This window comes from Crinia signifera, chromosome 9 (genome assembly GCF_055691185.1).
Source record: "Crinia signifera chromosome 9, ASM5569118v1, whole genome shotgun sequence".
NCBI lineage: Eukaryota > Metazoa > Chordata > Amphibia > Anura > Myobatrachidae > Crinia > Crinia signifera.
Genome location: NC_139225.1, coordinates 8,999,396 through 9,019,097, shown reverse-complemented (window position 1 = coordinate 9,019,097; position 19,702 = coordinate 8,999,396). Strand labels below are relative to the sequence as shown.

The 19,702-nt window shown below is 40.3% G+C and overlaps 1 protein-coding gene across 4 annotated transcripts in view; it reads right to left on the bottom strand.

Moving 5' to 3' along the window:
* DENND1A (DENN domain containing 1A) overlaps nucleotides 1-19,702 on the bottom strand; it is a 593,192-nt gene that overhangs the window by 335,987 nt on the left and 237,503 nt on the right. For all 4 annotated transcript variants that reach the window (XM_083161010.1, XM_083161012.1, XM_083161011.1 and 1 more), the window contains exons 6-7: nucleotides 9,079-9,148; nucleotides 3,197-3,277 (exon numbers count right to left, since the gene is read on the bottom strand). In XM_083161010.1, coding sequence (XP_083017136.1) covers nucleotides 3,197-3,277; nucleotides 9,079-9,148 — 151 coding nt within the window. The remainder of the gene's footprint in view (nucleotides 1-3,196; nucleotides 3,278-9,078; nucleotides 9,149-19,702) is intronic.

Here is a 19,702-nt window from a genome sequence, read left to right as displayed (position 1 = left end):
AGTGCCAATATCTCTGTGACCAATGGTTCAATATATCCGCTAAAATACCAACGTTGCTCAAATTTGTTTTATCAATTAAAAATGTTACATGTAATTATGATGAATAAAAAAGTTTGTTTTGCAAATTTCACACCTATTTTGACAAATTCACTTGGTACTCAAAAGGCTAAACATTGGAGAGTACAGAAACCTCCCAGATCCTACCCACTTTGCTGTAATCTGCATTATTAATTTGTGGAGGTAGGGTTCTCATTAGTCGAAATAAATTGCAATTCTCCTTGTACTTGCCATGTGGACATTTCCATAAAAGTCAGCAAATATGTATAAATCTCCTAATTTGAACCGTCATTAAGTATAAGATTATTAAATGGAGTATAGCTGATGAGAATCGAGGAACATGAGAAATCACTCCAGTACCAAATGCCTCTGAATGTGGGACAATTGGATCCCATGAAGTTTAAGTAATGTTTCACTTGCATGTAGAGGTAGGACGACAACAGTAGAACTTTTCATCTCCCTCCCCTCATTATGTCTACATTCAGAAAGTTCCAAATAAGTTGCGGTATGGAACTGGTTGCAAATACAATATGTAATTCAGTATGTTAAAGAGAGTTTGTGGGTTTAAAACGGTCAAAGATCAAAGTGAAAGTAAAAACGGTCACGGCTCAAAGTGAAAGTAAAAAAGGTCACGGCTCAAATTGAAAGTAAAAACAGTCACGGCTCAAAGGGAAAGTAAAACAGTCACACCTCAAAGTGAAAGTAAAATCGGTCACGCCTCAAAGTGAAAGTACATTGCAGAAGCTGTCATTTTGACAGACTTTTAACTAGAAATGCATGAATGCCTTGTGAAATATTTCTATGTATTAGATTTTTGCAAAGTGCTACGGTTGTGGTAGGTTTACACCTGTATTACAGTATATCATGCCTTGAGTAGGTTACGATATCAGAGGAGTCCTGGTTCTTCATTGTTATACATGAGAGTATAACCACTTGATTTTCAAAAAACAATAAAATAAAAAAATGCACTTTTCAAAAAGTTCATTCAGTAAGTTTAATATTACAGCATACTGAAAAAATAACATTTAATATGATTAAACAATGGATGGAATTTAATTGTCATAAGGCGTCATCATGAACAGAAAAGGATGGATGGCAGGTTTGCTCGAAGACATTTTCCTGTCAGCAATAAAATGACTGCTTGAACAGATGACATATGTTGTGATAATGCAAAAGATTACAAATACTAGCACAGATTACAGAATTACCCACAAGGATAAAATCATATGCACAACATAACCTGCAGCAGGCACGTCCCACAGCTTGACAGGTAGTAATGGTCTATAAAGATGACAGCGCATCATAAGTATAAACAGGAGGAAAAAAAAAGTGGTCACAATATACAGAGAAGGAAACGGCAGCACTATGCCCCCAGTGATTTTTGGACTTTGTGAATAACGAATGTGCCGGAAGAGATCCATGCAGAAAACTCCTTGAGCAATGTCTTTGATTTTTTTTATTTCTGCCTGAATGCTTCAGATACGTTAGTGGGGGGAGAGAGATAGCGACAGAGAAAGGCTGTCAGCATTCCGAAAATCTACTGGCCCAAAAAAGCGATGAAGGTATGCCTGTGGACCAGCAGGCAGGGAAGTAGCAATTCCTGCAGGTCAAAGAGTATGGTAGGCTTTTCCTGTGACACGGAATCACTATGGGGCCTGCTAGCTGGTGACTTATCAAAGCTTCACAACTGCAACCTGTCAGCTGCCTTTGCAGAAGAATGATGGACAGTAGCTGTGAGGGGCTCACAACTAACATCAGAAAGACAAGATGTGAGAGCCTGAAAAGTTCTAGAATAAGCTATAAAAATAGTAATAAATGGAGAATGCTACAAGCACCGTTGTCAGACTGAGCAAAACAAGTAATGGGGGGAAAAAAATGGGCATACCAGATGCATGATTTCTCCAAGTCACTATTACAAGGTATGTCGTTTTCACAGTTATTTTCAATAATTCCAACGGTATATAGTCACTAGGTTCACATGCATTGGGTTGACCACTGAAGGTTGATAGGGCTTAAGGTGCATACACACTGTACAATTTTTTTGACCAATTTGGTTGAAAGACATTTCCATTGAACCCAGTGTCCTGGACGAAAGATGTTGACAAAAGATATTGACGACAGACGAACGACGAATGATGATGCACATACCCGCCAGTTGTTCATCAAGATTGTTCGTCAACTGTGCATGCAGCTCAATTTGGATATATTTTTCAAAAAGAGCCTATAAACTGTAGCTAGATCTTTCGTCTGTCATCAACATCTTTCGTCCAGGACACTGGGTTCAATGGAAATGTCTTTCAACCAAATTGGTCAAAAAAAATTGTACAGTGTGTATGCACCTTTAGGTTGACACTTGAAATAAGTTGACATGACTAAAGTCGACACAGTTGAAGGTTGACAAAAACATTAGATTGACAGTAAAAAGGCCAACGTGATTTTTTCACAGGTATTTCATGCCCTACCATGACTACGGCATGGTGGGAGAATAAAATGGTGTCCCGAGTGCAGTGAGGCACAGTGTCGGAAGCATGACAAGCGCAGCGAGCCATGCAAGGGGACACGGTACACTTTGCCGGTGTCCATGTCAACTATGTCTACATTATGTAAAAAAAAAAAAACTTGTGTCGCCATTTTGACTGACAACCTTGCCATTCTCGACCTAATGTTTGTGTCGACCTTAGCCATGGCGACCTATTTCAAGTGTCGACCTAAGCCCTGTCGATCTTGAGTGGTCGATCAAAATTGGGATAACCCAATGACCGATACAATTCTAACTACATAAAACCCCCATGTCAATATAGCGGCACGTGGTTTAAAGAGAACCAGTCAAATGCAATGGTTAAAATTAAAGTCTTCTACATTTCCTCCAATCATGGACGCAACGTCTAGTGACTGAGATGGAATTCTAGAATTTTAAAACATGAAATATTTCTCTTTAGCTTTGGGAAGACTAAATGGGTCATTTGTAATGTTTCAGTTAGAAAATCCCCTACGTGATCTTTAAAAGATGGGGACATAAAAAATGGGGACAAGGGGACGAGTTTATAAGGCTGTCAATAACAAAATATATTTGTCTACGGTACAGCAAATTACAAGAAAAGGCTTTGCCTTATATGATATGGTCGGGAGATAGACTTACCAAACTTAGATGGACTTCAGTTCCAGGTTCTGGGACAGGCAGTCTATAAAGAGTCTCAAGAAGTTCATTACGCTGGTTATCCTACAAATGACATCATAAACGTTTATATGATTTGATGCTTTTCGAAAATAAATGGTCAGTATTAATTTGTGATTTACAGAATGTGCAGAAATTACTACAGATTACATTGCATTTTTCTTTTTGGGATATATAAAGCAACAAACTTACAAAATAACAAGATAGATAAAAGATTACATGACTAAACAATGACAGCTCGTGATCTCATACTACAGGTTAGTCTTGGCACTGGATATGGATCTTCATATAAATCCTGGCACCAGACATCACTCTGCATGCTAATTGTAAGCATACACTGTATATCGCAAAATTGGCAAAATTATCGGCTCTGTACATAAATCTTGGCACCAGAGAGGAGGCTCTGTAAATTAGACTTGGCACCGGTAACATGTCTGGTAATTAGTCCTGTCAGCAGTTACGGGTCTGTACATTAACCTTGGCACCTGGTACGGGTCTGTAAATTGGACTTGGCACTAGTTGCGGGTCTGTTAATTAGTCCTGTCAGCAGTTACGGGTCAATACATTAACCTTGGCATCAGTTACAGGTCTGTACATTAACCTTGGCACCAGGTACGAGTCTGTACATTGGACTTGGCACCAGTTACAGGTCTGTACATTGGACTTGGCACCAGTTACAGGTCTGTACATTGGACTTGGCACCAGTTACAGGTCTGTACATTGGACTTGGCACCAGTTACAGATCTGTACATTGGACTTGGCACCAGTTACAGATCTGTACATTGGACTTGGCACCAGTTACAGGTCTGTACATTGGACTTGGCACCAGTTACAGGTCTGAACATTGGACTTGGCACCAGTTACAGGTCTGAACATTGGACTTGGCACCAGTTACAGGTCTGTACATTGGACTTGGCACCAGTTACAGGTCTGTACATTGGACTTGGCACCAGTTACAGGTCTGTACATTGGACTTGGCACCAGTTACAGGTCTGTACATTGGACTTGGCACCAGTTACAGGTCTGTACATTGGACTTGGCACCAGTTACAGGTCTGTACATTGGACTTGGCACCAGTTACAGGTCTGTACATTGGACTTGGCACCAGTTACAGGTCTGTACATTGGACTTGGCACCAGTTACAGGTCTGTACATTGGACTTGGCACCAGTTACAGGTCTGTACATTGGACTTGGCACCAGTTACAGGTCTGTACATTGGACTTGGCACCAGTTACAGGTCTGTACATTGGACTTGGCACCAGTTACAGGTCTGTACATTGGACTTGGCACCAGTTACAGGTCTGTACATTGGACTTGGCACCAGTTACAGGTCTGTACATTGGACTTGGCACCAGTTACAGGTCTGTACATTGGACTTGGCACCAGTTACAGGTCTGTACATTGGACTTGGCACCAGTTACAGGTCTGTACATTGGACTTGGCACCAGTTACAGGTCTGTACATTGGACTTGGCACCAGTTACAGGTCTGTACATTGGACTTGGCACCAGTTACAGGTCTGTACATTGGACTTGGCACCAGTTACAGGTCTGTACATTGGACTTGGCACCAGTTACAGGTCTGTACATTGGACTTGGCACCAGTTACAGGTCTGTACATTGGACTTGGCAACAGGTACAGGTCTGTACATTGTACTTGGCAACAGTTACAGGTCTGTACATTGGACTTGGCAACAGTTACAGGTCTGTACATTGGACTTGGCAACAGTTACAGGTCTGTACATTGGACTTGGCAACAGTTACAGGTCTGTACATTGGACTTGGCAACAGTTACAGGTCTGTACATTGGACTTGGCAACAGTTACAGGTCTGTACATTGGACTTGGCAACAGTTACAGGTCTGTACATTGGACTTGGCAACAGTTACAGGTCTGTACATTGGACTTGGCAACAGTTACAGGTTTGTTCATTGCACTTGGCAACAGTTACAGGTCTCTACATTAGTCTTGTCAGCAGTCCAGGGTCTGTACATTAGTCTTGGCACCATAATCGGGTCTGTACATTAGTCTTGGCACCATAATCGGGTCTGTACATTAGTCTTGGCACCATTATTGGGTCTGCACTTTAGTCTTGGCACTGGTTATGGGTTTGTAAATTAGTCTTGGCATCAGTTACGTGTTTGTACAACAGTTGTCTTCAGTTACAGGTTTGTACATTAGTCTTGGCCCCAGTTATGGGTCTGTACATTAGATTAACACCAGTTACGTGTCTGTACATTAGTCTAGGCACCAGTTACGTGTCTGTGCATTAGTCTTGGCATCAGTTACAGGTCTGTTCATTGCACTTGGCACAAGTTACAGGTCTGGACATTAGTCTTGGCATCAGTTACAGGTCTGTTCATTGCACTTGGTACAAGTTACAGGTCTGTACATTAGTCTTGGCACCAGTCACAGGTCTGTTCATTGCACTTGGCACAAGTTACAGGTCTGGACATTAGTCTTGGCATCAGTTACAGGTCTGTACATTGCACTTGGCACCAGTTACAGGTCTGTACATTAGTATTGGCACCAGTTACAGGTCTGTACATTAGTATTGGCACAAGTTACAGGTCTGGACATTAGTCTTGGCATCAGTTACAGGTCTGTACATTGCACTTGGCACCAGTTACAGGTCTGTACATTAGTATTGGCACCAGTTACAGGTCTGTACATTAGTATTGGCACAGGTTACAGGTATGTATATTAGTCTTGGCATCAGATTTGGCTCTGTACATTAGTCTTGGCACCAATTACAGGTCTGTACATTGCACTTGGCACCAGTTACAGGTCTGCACATTAGTCTTGGCATCAGATTTGGCTCTGTACATTAGTCTTGGTACCAATTAAAGGTCTGTACATTACACTTGGCACCAGTTACAGGTCTGTACATTAGTCTTGGCATCAGATTTGGCTCTGTACATTAGTCTTGGTACCAATTACAGGTCTGTACATTACACTTGGCAACAGTTACAGGTCTGTATATTAGTCTTGGCATCAGACTTGGCTCTCTACATTAGCCTTGGCACAAGCCAGAGCTGTAAACATTAGTTTTGCCATTTAAAAAAGCCCTGCATATTAGTACTGTATGTGAACTAGATATTAAACCTGGCAGCAGTCAGAGCCTGTTGCACAGCAGTTGTACCTGAAAGCTGCAGTGCAGGCATATATAGTTAGCTTTGATGCTGTGGAACTATAATAAGGAAGGATCCTTTTGGCAATACTGTAATACACCTGAAGCAAGAGCTGCCGTCTATATGCAAGCGTAGAAACACTGTAAGATGCTCTTGCTACTATCTACTATATCATAATAACAAATATATGACATTTAATACAACTCTGTTTAGCATTTGAGAATGAGTACTTCACAAACATAAGAAAAAAAGAAAACAATCAAAAAAAATAACTCTCAGTGACAAAAAAATCTAATTAATCTGTTTGACGTAACCAATATTGATAATAATGATATTAATACTAATAATACAGGTTGAGTATCCCTTATAAAAAACGTCCCGGATTAGAAGCATTTTGAATAACGGCTATGCCGTATTTTTTAATATTTTTATATTTCATTAAAGTATCTTGTCTAAACACATAAAAAACACAAAATATACACATATATATTTTATTTGTCCATGAAACAAAGTTTGTGTAGAATCTCAGACACTGAGTTTAAATGCTAAGCAATGCTATTCTTACACATATTTAGTGCCAACTACAGATGTCTCCAGTAGTGCCAGTTACACATCATGTCCCCAGTAGTGCCAGGTACACATCAAGTCCCCAGTAGTGCCAGTTACACATCATGTCCCCAGTAGAGCCAGTTACACATCATGTCCCCAGTAGAGCCAGTTACACATCATGTCCCCAGTAGTGCCAGTTACACATCATGTCCCCAGTAGTGCCAGTTACCCATCATATCCTCAGTAGTGCCAGTTACATATCATGTCCCCAGTAGTGCCAGTTACATATCATGTCCCCAGTAGTGCCAGCTACATATCATGTCCCCAGTAGTGCCAGTTACATATCATGTCCCCAATAGTGCCAGTTACATATCATGTCCTCAGTAGTGCCAGTTACATAGCATGTTCCCAATAGTGCCAGTTACATACAGTATCATGTCCCCAGTAGTGCCAGTTACATATCATGTCCCCAGTAATGCCAGTTACATATCATGTCCCCAGTAATGCCAGTTACATATCATGTCCTCTGTAGTGCCAGTTACAGATCATGTCCCCAGTAGTGCCAGTTACATATCATGTCCCCAGTAATGCCAGTTACATATCATGTCCCCAGTAATGCCAGTTACATATCATGTCCTCTGTAGTGCCAGTTACAGATCATGTCCCCAGTAGTGCCAGTTACATATCATGTCCTCAGTAGTGCCAGTTACATATCATGTCCCCAGTAGTGCCAGTTACATATCATGTCCCCAGTAGTGCCAGTTACATATAATGTCCCCAGTAGTGCCAGTTACATATCATGTCCCTAGTAGTGCCAGTTACATATCATGTCCCCAGTAGTGCCAGTTACATATCATGTCCCCAGTAGTGCCAGTTACATATCATGTCCTCAGTAGTGCCAGTTACATATCATGTCCCCAGTAGAGCCAGTTACATATCATGTCCCCAGTAGAGCCAGTTACACATCATGTCCCCAGTAGTGCCAATTACACATCATGTCCCTAGTAGTGCAAGTTACCCATCATATCCTCAGTAGTGCCAGTTACATATCATGCCCCCAGTAGTGCCAGTTACATATCATGTCCCCAGTAGTGCCAGCTACATATCATGTCCCCAGTAGTGCCAGCTACATATCATGTCCCCAGTAGTGCCAGTTACATATCATGTCCCCAATAGTGCCAGTTACATATCATGTCCTCAGTAGTGCCAGTTACATATCATGTCCTAAGTAGTGCCAGTTACATAGCATGTTCCCAATAGTGCCAGTTACATACAGTATCATGTCCTCAGTAGTGCCAGTTACATATCATGTCCCCAGTAGTGCCAGTTACATATAATGTCCCCAGTAGTGACAGTTACATATCATGTCCCCAGTAGAGCCAGTTACATACAGTATCATGTCCCCAGTAGTGCAAGTTACCCATCATATCCTCAGTAGTGCCAGTTACATATCATGCCCCCAGTAGTGCCAGTTACATATCATGTCCTCAGTAGTGCCAATTACACATCATGTCCCCAGTAGTGCCAATTACATATAATGTCCTCAGTAGTGCCAGTTACATATCATGTCCCCAGTAGTGCCAGTTACATACTGTATCATATCCTCAGTAGTGCCAGTTACATATCATGTCCCCAGTAGTGCCAGTTACATACCATGTCCCCAGTAGTGCCAGTTACATATCATGTCCCCAGTTGTGCCAGTTACGTATCATGTCCCCAGTAGTACCCGTTCTAGTTCAAAATGCTTGTATGATTGTAAAATATACGTTTTTAATACCATATGCACACCTGAACCTTATTGGTGCAGCCTACCCTCTGTGCTTATATGTGACTGCAGATCAATGTCTGCTAGCTTTAATTTAGTTATGAAAATGCAAATGTTGAACAACTGACTGACAAAGACTAACTCAAGATCCTTAAAACATAAAAATAATAGAAATAATTATTGCACAAATGTTGCACTAACATAAATGTTTAGCTACCATATTAAAAAAAAGCTTTATCATCTTTAATACACAGAATACTCTGCTAAAATGTCTTCTCCGTTATCTATAAAAACCAACAGTGTACGCACTACGGTGATAAGCAATGCACAAGTCTTCTTTAGTTTGTAAGTATTCTGGTTCCGGGAAGATTGCAGAATTTAAAACGTTTCTGTGTGTAATTACCTGGTTTTTTAAGGAGTAATCAGCCAAGATATTGAGCAACTTGTAAAAGACTTCGAACCACGGGAGGTAGCTGGAAAGAAGCAGAATATAGTGCATTTTAGTTCATTGCTTTTGATTCAAAAATTTTAAGAAATCCCAAATAAATAGAAAAAAAAGAGCAAAAAATTGCAGAATGGTTTTAGCATTTTGATACATAAGATTGGAAATTGTGTGAGCTGGGTGTTTTCTGTTCACTTAAGCTGGAAGTAATAGAAGGAACTTAATATACTGAGCATATATGGTGCCTCAAAAAGGCAAAGGCCAATATGTCCAGATTGTTAGAATTTAAACCCAGTCACAATTTCATTATTTTCTCCGTTCCTGCAGAATGTTAGCAAAAACATGAGCAGCTGCCACAAAATGTAATCATTTGCGCTTGGAAACTTAAAAAAAAGGTAACCTATAACCCAAGGCCATGCATAAAACAGGTTTATCCTCTAACTCCTAAAAGGAAAAAAAATTAGCAGTGACCAGTGGGTTAGAATTGGTCCTGTTTTCCAACGTAAAACTTTGCATTATGGGAAGGAAGGCATATGGCCAAACATTAATGACCATCACCCACATTTATAATTTTAGCAAATTGAGTGGTTAAAAATAAGTAAAATTAATTGTTACAAAGTGTAAACTAATAACATTAGGATTAGACAAACAAATAAATAAAATGAATACCGCATGGAGCAGAGAACAATGACATAAAATAACAATGTGCACAGTATTGTAATAATACATGCATGCCGGGACAATACATGCACCATAAACCAATACAAAAAAATAACAAATAACTTTTGTTTTTCAGACAGTTTTTTGTTTTTAAACTTAAACCCTCTTTTATACTTTACTCATCAGACGACCAAGACAGAAGGAAGAATTCCGTCATCAGGCTAGAGTGTACGATCTAATACAAGGAAGCCATCTTGATTTCATCTAATGAAATCACAAACCTTCAACCCAATTAATAAAATGACCATTATTTCCCATAGGGAGTCCCCAGGAGGTTTTGACTTTTGTTTGTCAACCACAAGTTGCTGGGTGTGTGTGTTGCCAGTTCAACAGCAGGACATCGAGGCTGTTTCATGCCAGAGGCTGCCAATTGGATATGAAAGGATGTATATTCTGTACACATAGGGATACATTTACTAAAACTTCTAAAAAAGTGTTTCCCATAATAACCAATCAGATTCTAGATATTTTTTCTCTGTTGCATTCTAGAACACGATGAACAATATTGCCACTTTTCACATTTAGAACTCACGTAAAATGATGCCAATGAGAGGTATTCAATGAGTGCTGATATTTCAGACAGTTGGAAATATTGGCACTTTTTTCGAACAAGTTGCATTTAAATTTGACTAATTCAATCTATCCAACTGCAGGAAATTTGCCAGCGGTCAGAATGCCCGTTAATCGGGGAAAAAGGATGCAGTTTGTTGAAACCGGCTGTAGTCTCAACAATTTAGCATCTGTTTTCCTAAATGCAGATTTGCCTTTTTTTAAGTTTAATCTGCATTGACGAAAATGGCCACTAAATTGTCGAAACTGAGGAAGTTTTCGACAATCTGTGGCTGCATTGATTAGGTATGTGCCGACTGTTGGATATAATCGGCATACATTAAATACCCTCCACAATGTTTTGGTTGTGCGTTTGTATTTGGCTGCATGGGAATATGGTCAGAGAAGGCCAGTAGACAGCTAAACTTGAAAATAAGTACTGAGTACGAATAAGCTGTTACCTAAGCACTAATTAGTTACTGAATGCATGCTGGGAGGCGTACTCCAAAATACGTTACCGATAAATAAAGCTACAATAGAAATATTAAGCAAAGTGGAGGCTACGTATCAGTGCAACAACACATACACCCAAAATTAGGATAAACCTTTATAATGATGTAATGTCTTCAACATCTGCGCCAAATGCTGTTCTGCTTTTAGTGTTCAAACAATATCCCCTCGTCACGTGCAGCTTATACATTAGGAATACCACAAAGTGTGGGGAGGAGCACCAAAGGCACCCCCCTCAGTTCCACTCACAGAGGCTGAAACGAACAGAAAGAGTGCGTTCTAATACAGCAGGTCGGATTTTGAAGGCCTTTACAAGATATAACTGCAGTCTGTCATTTGGAAGGGGACCTGTGCCCCCATGGTAAAGAACGGAGCAGCTTGTAGTAATAAATGAAGTGCGATGCAATTTACGTGACAGATGAGTGAGCGGCACTAATGTTTGTCTGAAGCCGGCAAGTACTACTGTAAAATTTAAGTAGCTTATCAAAATATACTGATAAGCAACATAACTATTCATGTTATATGACAGCATTATCACTTCTGCTAATACATTTCAATCAGCCTGGGCTGCTGCTAGCCAGATATTGCAGAGTGGAAAATGATTACCAGTTTAAACAAGGTCTATGTAGCAGTTACTGTGTAAACATTGGGAGAGGATTAGGCAGCAGAAAGGTCCTTTCCTATAAACAAACTTCCACAGAATTGCAGCTAAAGGACTACCAAGAAATCCTCTCTGTAAAAGGGCTCTGAGAGTGAGATTAAGGACCTTTTAGTAAACACAAGGATTAAATGACCCTTATCACCAGAAGCGCCCCCTAGTTAGCTGCAAAATGAGAGACCATTGGGTTTCTAGTGAGGGGGGACACTTGAAAAAAGAATATTTAATTTTTTTTACAGCTTCTAGAGAGAAAACAGTTCCCGTCAACTAAGGAAACATTTTTTTTTCTATATATAATATACAGCTTGTTACAGGGATTTGGTGTGATAGATATGGTATCCTGTCTTTAGACTATAAAGAAAAGGAATAAGTAAACAGTAGGTAATGCATAATTATAGGATACTATGGAGGAAAAAGTTACGTACGAAGAAGACATACAAAAAGCAGAAGCAGGTACCAAAATGCCCTGCTCGAGGCAACAGCCTATAATATTCAGGGAATCGCCACTCGGACATCAAGAGTTAAACTATAAAATGAGTCAATCAGCTCTTAAGCATTTATTAGGAGTTGTCAGCGTTCCAAAGCGAACAAATAAAGATTGCTATCAAAGTATTAAGGTTCATTCAGGTCCGAAATCAGCCTGTCTCCGGTGGTGGGGGTGCGCACATCTGCAAACCCCTGGAGCAAACGCCTTCTTTGAGTTATTCACGTGTTAGGCCTTTGCAAATTGAGTGACAGCGAGCGGGCGGTTGCTAATTTCCAACCTGCATTTCTTGGGCGTGCCCACAAAAGCGGTGGCTGCGCCTATAAAAATGCTGAGCAGACACCTGGGAACGCAAGAGTGCCCCTACCTGTTTGGGGCAGGTGGAATACATCACATGTCGTCAGTGCCCACCCCGAATTCGCAGGAAGGCGTCCATCCGAAAATTAAGTATAATCTTACTTTTCTTTACGAATAGAGTGGAAATCATTCAATGCAAGTATCATTTGATGTTAAATGTACACATCCGCTCAATTCGTAGCCGGGCATTTGGGACGTGGGGTGGGTGGGTGGGCGTGCGTGCGTTCACCGGGGCATTGTTTACCTGCTCTGAATCAGGCCCTACGTTTGTAACGGACTGTAAAGGACAGATCCACCACAGGAACAGGTGAGTTTCTAACCACATTGGCCCTTATTCTGGATCACTCGCAAAAGGCTAATTCCTTCTCAAATGGACAAGACCATGTGCGCTGCAGGTGGGGCAGATGTAACATGTGCAGAGAGATTTAGATTTGGGTGGGGTTTTACTTCAAAGAGATCTATAATGCAGTGTAAAAATAAAGCAGCCAGTATTTATACCCTGCACAGAAATAAAAATAACTCACCCATATCTAAATATTTCTGCACGTTACATCTGCCTCCCTGCAGTGCACATGGTTTTGTCCTTTTGAGAAGAAATTTGCCTTCGCTAGTGAACCAGAATAAGGGCCATTGTTTCCCCCAGCACACTGAATGATACCATTAACCAGATACAAAGACCACATGATATAAGAATTAAGAGATCTTGGTTACATATATTTGCAAATACATTGATAAGTCCCAAGCAGTCCGTCAAGGCTTCTCTGATTATACTCTGAGTATTACCCCTGCCTTTCAAGCACCTGAGTGATATCACTAAACTGATTAAGTGTTTGTAGTTTTAATCAAGTACAATGCTAACTGCAATGGAATCTGTAATGCTGCCAGAAAGTAGGAAACAAGGCTGAAGGCATAATACTGGAGATTTTAAAATGCGAAGAATGAATCACTACCACTAGAATGAATCACTACCACTGTTCTGTAAATGATAAAGACCAACTCATAACGCAAACATAAAATGTAGATCTGGCATGTCCAAACTATGGTGCTGCAGCTGTTGTGAAACTACAAGTCCCATCATGCCTTGCCACAGTTTTGCAATCAGGGAATGCTAAAACTATTGCAAGGCATGCTGGGATGTGTAGTTTCACAACAGCTGGAGGGCCATAGTTTAGACATGGCTGATGTAGAGCAACTCGTAGCATTTGGAAGATTGCATATTGCCTGCCCCAGGTATTAGAGTACACATTTGTGGATTTATCCGCAAACTTATACATTTTTTATGTTAAGCATTTTATTTAAATGAATAACAGTAAAAGATAACAGGTATTCGGCTAATTACAAGTTAATTGAAAACTACATATAAATAAAATTTTACACAATTAACAACAAAACAAAAAAAACAGAGACATTAACAATAAGACCATTTAATACCTAACTAACCCCCAAAAGTGAAGTGACTAAGACCAAGGAAAAGCATTCTAAAGATTCCAATGTTCTATTAACAATAAACCAGACTTTATCAACTGGTGCCACAGCAATAGAATTGGATGGTGAGGTAGAAATGGTGACATGGTTATGTGGTATACCAATATGGTTTTATGAACAGGTGGGTTCTAAGCTCCCACTTTAAGTGGTGTAGGCTATAGATTAGTGTGGTTAAACAAGGGAGATCATTCTAATGGAGGGAGATCATATTGGAGAAATCTTGGGAGAGAAACGGGCAGGGTTATGGTCATAGGTGTGCGCAGCACATTTTATTAGGGGGTGCACTGTCAAAGGGGTGTGACTAGAACCACCTACTGGGTGTGTCTAATACCGCCCATTGGGTGTGTCTAACACTGCCAATAAGGCGTGTCTACAATATAAACATTTCCCAGCCACTCCATAATCTCCTGGCTATTTCAGTTTTAATCTTCTAATTACTCAGTGTAACAGTGCATGCAAATAAATTAAAGAAACATAAATGGAGGTATGTAGTGATATGACAATGGTCTAGAACAATTACTAATGCAAAACGCACACAATTGATTGATGTGCACTTCTTCTAATGGAATACAGTTCTAAAAAGCAAAAGCCTTTGGTAAAAGGTATTGCTGGCATTGCTAGCAACAGGGAGGTGTTCATAAAGGTGGGCACAGCATTAGGAGGTGCCTGTGCACCCCTTACACTCAATGTGCGCACGCCTATGGTTATGGTGGGGTGTGGGGAGATGGGCAGGGTTGGTGGGGGTGCGGGGAGGACCAGTGGTGACCGGCGGGAAGCTCCGTCGGAATGGGGCACGCAGGCGTCTTGTGCGCGCATGCCCCCTTCCGACGGCTGGCGATCCAGCCTCCAGCTGAATGAGAGGGGCTCCATCTGTATGCTACCACTGGGTGAAATGATCAGTTGTCATTGCCTGGTCCACAACTGCTATGCAGATGATACTTAAATGCACCTGTTCTTTGCTATGGGTATTGTGAATACAGTAGCAATATTAAATGACTGTCTAGCTGAGATCCAGGAATCCAGTTTGCTATGACTCAGTCCATATACAGATAAGGTTCTTATGATAGGACCTCACTGTAACAGGTCAAGGCTAAAGCTAAGCCAAACAACTGGACTTACACTCAACCTTAAGAGTTATGTTACGGACAGCACTGTGGCGCGTCCGTGTGGCCACGCCCCGACTTCGATATGCGGCAATTGTTAGGTCTCAGCGACGGTTGGCTGGTGGTTAGGGCCAATTCGCATGGCCAATGTCATTTTTCAAACCCAGCCTGTGACATGGCAGTTAGGACCTGATTGGCATTCCATTTTATACTTTCCACTTGATAAATCTGGCCCTAAAAATGGCAAATAATTGGATACCGCAATATGGCCATCAGTCATAAATCACATTATCAGGCTGTTTCTACCCTCTGAAAACTGATTGCATCTAATTGGGTACCAACCATTGAGTTCTATTGCGAGAAAAATACAATTTAAAGAACATAATTATTATTATTATTATTATTATTAATAAAAAATGATAAGAATAATAAGAATAGTAATAAAAGAAAGGACGATGATTATTATTTTATCCTCAACTTGTAAATATAAAAGAAAATATGGGAGAAGAAAAATAAAATCTCCCCTATGCAAAGTCTCAAAGTCTTTTGCCTGCAATTTAGTTGACTTCGCCTTTAACAACATTTTTAAGTAATTTCTTGCCACTTGGCTGCTACTAAGCCCTTCATACCCAATACTCTCCAGGCTGTATTCTACAGTCATAATGACAGGGTTATAAAAACTTTTTTTTATTCTACTTTTTTTTTTTTAAATACTCATCGACAATAATTATTTCCAGATAAAGCTCAGGGAATATGAAAAGACACGAATGAAATCCATAACACGAATAAGTAGAACTCTACGTTACTGTTTGGTCAGTGTTGAAAACTGAGAACATTTTCCATTGACAGGGAGAAATTTTTTTAAATCTGTGACTGTCCACTACAATTAGGGCCGGTTGGCATCTCTGCCGACATTTCAATATACTTTTGTAAGTGAATATACCCCGTGGTAAATCAATGACAGTGTACAAAAACAGATGCGTTGTACTTCCGTGTAATATATGACTTCTACGTACACATCTTCATAGACTGATTTATGACTTGATAAAGGTGTCAAGAGGTGTTAGACGACTCAGTGGGTATACATTTACTAACAAGTAAATGATAGAGGACAGTACTCATTTATCAATGTGACAGTCCATCCTTAGGGTTCTCTGCGCAGTATCTTTTTTTTCAATCCATACTTTGTAGTCAATCTGATCATCTATTAATTACAGCTGAGTAGAGAGGGTCTGCTCAACCAACGTGTCTGAAAAGAAGCGATGTATTCATTAACCGTTATTTATATAGCGCACACATATTCCGCAGCGCTGTACAGAGAATATTTGAACATTCACATCAGTCCCTGCCCCAGTGGAGCTTTCAATCTATATTCCATACCACATGTACACGCACACACAGACATTCTAGGGTTAATTTTGTTGGGAGCCAATTAGCCTACCAGTATATTTTTGGATTGTGGGAGGAAACCAGAGTACCCGGAGGAAACCCACATAAGTACGGGGAGAATATACAAATTCAAAACCGTTAGGACCTGGGAATTGAACTCATGAGCTCAGCGCTGTGAAGCAGTAATGCTAACCATTACACCGTCCGTGCAATCATCTTTGGGGTATAACGACACTGTATATTGACTGTTGTACAGTAAAAGACAATAACTATTGCATGTTGCATATTGACTTTCTAGGAAACAGTTTCAAATTTGCTCTTTATGAAATATTGTAAAAAAAACATATTTTGGTGTAATGTGAAAAGTGATCATATAGTACAGTAGCTATTACTGTATATTTTTGAGTTTTGTCCCCAGACAGTAAAGAAAGCATGAACACATTTTGTACACACATTGTCTTATCTTCAGAAAGAGTTGTATAATTTGCTGTTGGATCGCAACTGTATACTACTGGAAGTTATGCTCCCATTCCAGGTTATAGTCAAACCAAGTTCCTATTTGCAGGGATCTGTGTTACAGTATCTCAATTATTGCCACTGCGTAGAAATGTATATACAGTATCTGTACACAGGTATTATCTGCATCCATCTCACAATCCATGAACAGTTTAAGTGATGTCTATGCAGTGTGTACTCAGGTATAGAGCAGCCTTTTCCTCTGCTGTACACAATGCTTACACAGTACAGGCTGTGTGCACGCAGTGCCCGCACAAGGTCTAATGATGGCAGTGTTGAGGTACTGTCTGCGAGGATGAGATTTTTCTTCCATAGCCTGGCAGAGACACAAGTTTTAATCACTCATTAACCCTTTAAGTTCATATCTGCAAGTGGCTGAGTCTACAGGATTAAGCTATTCCTATAAAATGTTTGCTGAAGCCATTTAAATGACACCGAAGTTGGGTTTAAAATACACACATTTTATTTATTTTAGTGAAAACATGTAAGCGTTTTAGACGTTGGTTACCACGCGATAACACTGCTTAGCAGCCTATATAACAAGACTTCCTTAAATAGCTTTTACTCTGAGGAATGAGCACTTCACTAAAACTTGAAATGTAAAATAATAACTGGAGTGGTTAAAAGTTCATTCAATGCCCATCCAGTCCAAATGATTTATAGGCATGATGCGTTCCTCTACTGTTTACTTGGTGTCACTTACAAAACGGAGATGAAAACTGACTTGTGCAGATCTGCAACCGGTCTGCTTTCTCGCACTCTTGGATGTCACATCTGCAGCATTTGGTCGCAGGTGGATTCCTAGAGCCAAGATGCAATTTCCTTCACCAGAGGTGCACGCCTGGAGGTAGAGTATTAAAGTACCAAGAGCTGAAGCCTAGAGTAAAACAATGCAGTCACTTGATAACATTGATTGCCACAATCACATCCAGAGCAGCTTGTAATTATCCAAGTTAGGACGGAACAGTGCTACTGTCTGCTAAGCTGTGAGCAGTTGTAAAGAAGTGTGAAACACACAAGTACTGTATGTCCACGTGTTTAAAAAAAAAAAAAAAAAAGTATATGAATCGGTATAGCCAGCGAGGAACATAATACAATTACAATTCCTCTAGTGCTCTTGAAGGCTTTTGTTTATATAATGTATGTTCTGAATCTCAAGCAATTGAAGGTGGTAGAAAGGATCTTGCAGTGTAGGCTTATTTTATTTCAAAGGCAGAAAAGTACGCATATTTATATATGGCTACGTCTACAATGGCCACATTTTTGACAATATTTTATTGCGAAATGATGCAAGTTTTTTAGAAACATAGAATTTGACGGCAGATAAGAACCACTTGGCCCATCTAGTCTGCCCCTTTTTTTAAACATGTTACCTCAAACCATATTTGATCCTTATTTTTTTGTAAGGATATCAATATGCTTATCCCAAGCATGTTTAAATTGTACTACTGTATTTGCGTCTACCACCTCTGTTGGGAGGCTATTCCACTTGTCTACTACTCTTTCTGTGAAGTAATTCTTCCTCACATTTCCCCTGAATCTTCCTCCCTCTACATTCAGCCATGAATGTAAACGTTTTTCCGTAGAGCAAAAGCATCTTTGCGCCTATAACCCAAACACCCCTTCTCCCTTCCAGCTTCAGCAGCTCTGCGAGTTGCCCTGTTGTGCGATTTATAGCTTATGACTTGCATATATTTAATTTGTAACCAAAAACTTCCCCTTCCTGTTAACTACCTTAGAACTCCCTGATTTACTCTTGTTTTTACAGGTCAGAGGTTAAGTAAAGGAAGGGAAGTAGGGGATTCTGAGAATGGCCAGGACCCACATCTCGTTGTGTCCTGTGTAAAAAAAAACATTAAAAATAAGTGATAGGCTAAAGACCGCTCGAGACAGTTGACTTTCAAAGGATCAGAGCGACATAAATCATCGCAGCAAAAAAAGTAAACAAGAGAAGGGACTTTGGCAGTCGCCTTACACTTGGGATCTGGTCCCAGTTACAGCTACTGGGATATTTGCCTGCTAATGTAAAATGACACTTTTACAGCAAAAAATTCCATAAGAGAAAAATAGCACACCCGCACAAAGGGTCCGATGTGTCAGAATTAACTATTACATTTACAAGTAATCGGCCAAACTAAAATAGTAGCTGTCAACCAAATAACCGAGGGCATGATTACTCATCCTGGTTTAGATAACATATTAAGACCCTCTAAGAGCCGACGTCCTTCGTAAGCTATAAATCTGTCCAGTATTAATCCGCGGCCCTTAATTACATGCATAATGTGGCCAATGTAGTTCGTTCTCAGGCTTCCTCTTTCTGCCACGTTAATCTGCGTTCTACCGCGTTACCTGCAGCAATTACCGTAGAAATCAGGTTCTAAGCACCACAGACACAGAGAGAGAAGCTGAAGGTCACAAGGACATTGGTTTAAACACTCCAGACTTCGGCTTGCCAAGCATGTTTAGTGAATGCAGTAAAGGAGGTGATGACATACGGATGCTGAATGAGCCACTGTGCGACAGAGTTTATACAGACATCAACTGCTACATAAAAATTTGATTTAAAAAAAAAAAAAAAACACCAAAAAACATTGCCCTGTTTATTTCTCACATAAAAGAGGCATCCTTCACTTCGCCTGGACCTGCTCCAAACATGTGCTCTGCTCCCTACTTTCCATTCGCTTTAGCAAAATAATAGGGAAGTAAGGGAGAGGAGCCAAGGGGATGAAATAGGGGCACGAGATAAAGTGCTTATTGTTCAAAGCTTATGGGGGAAGTTTAAGCTACCTGATAAACAGCCATGTAACAAGCAGC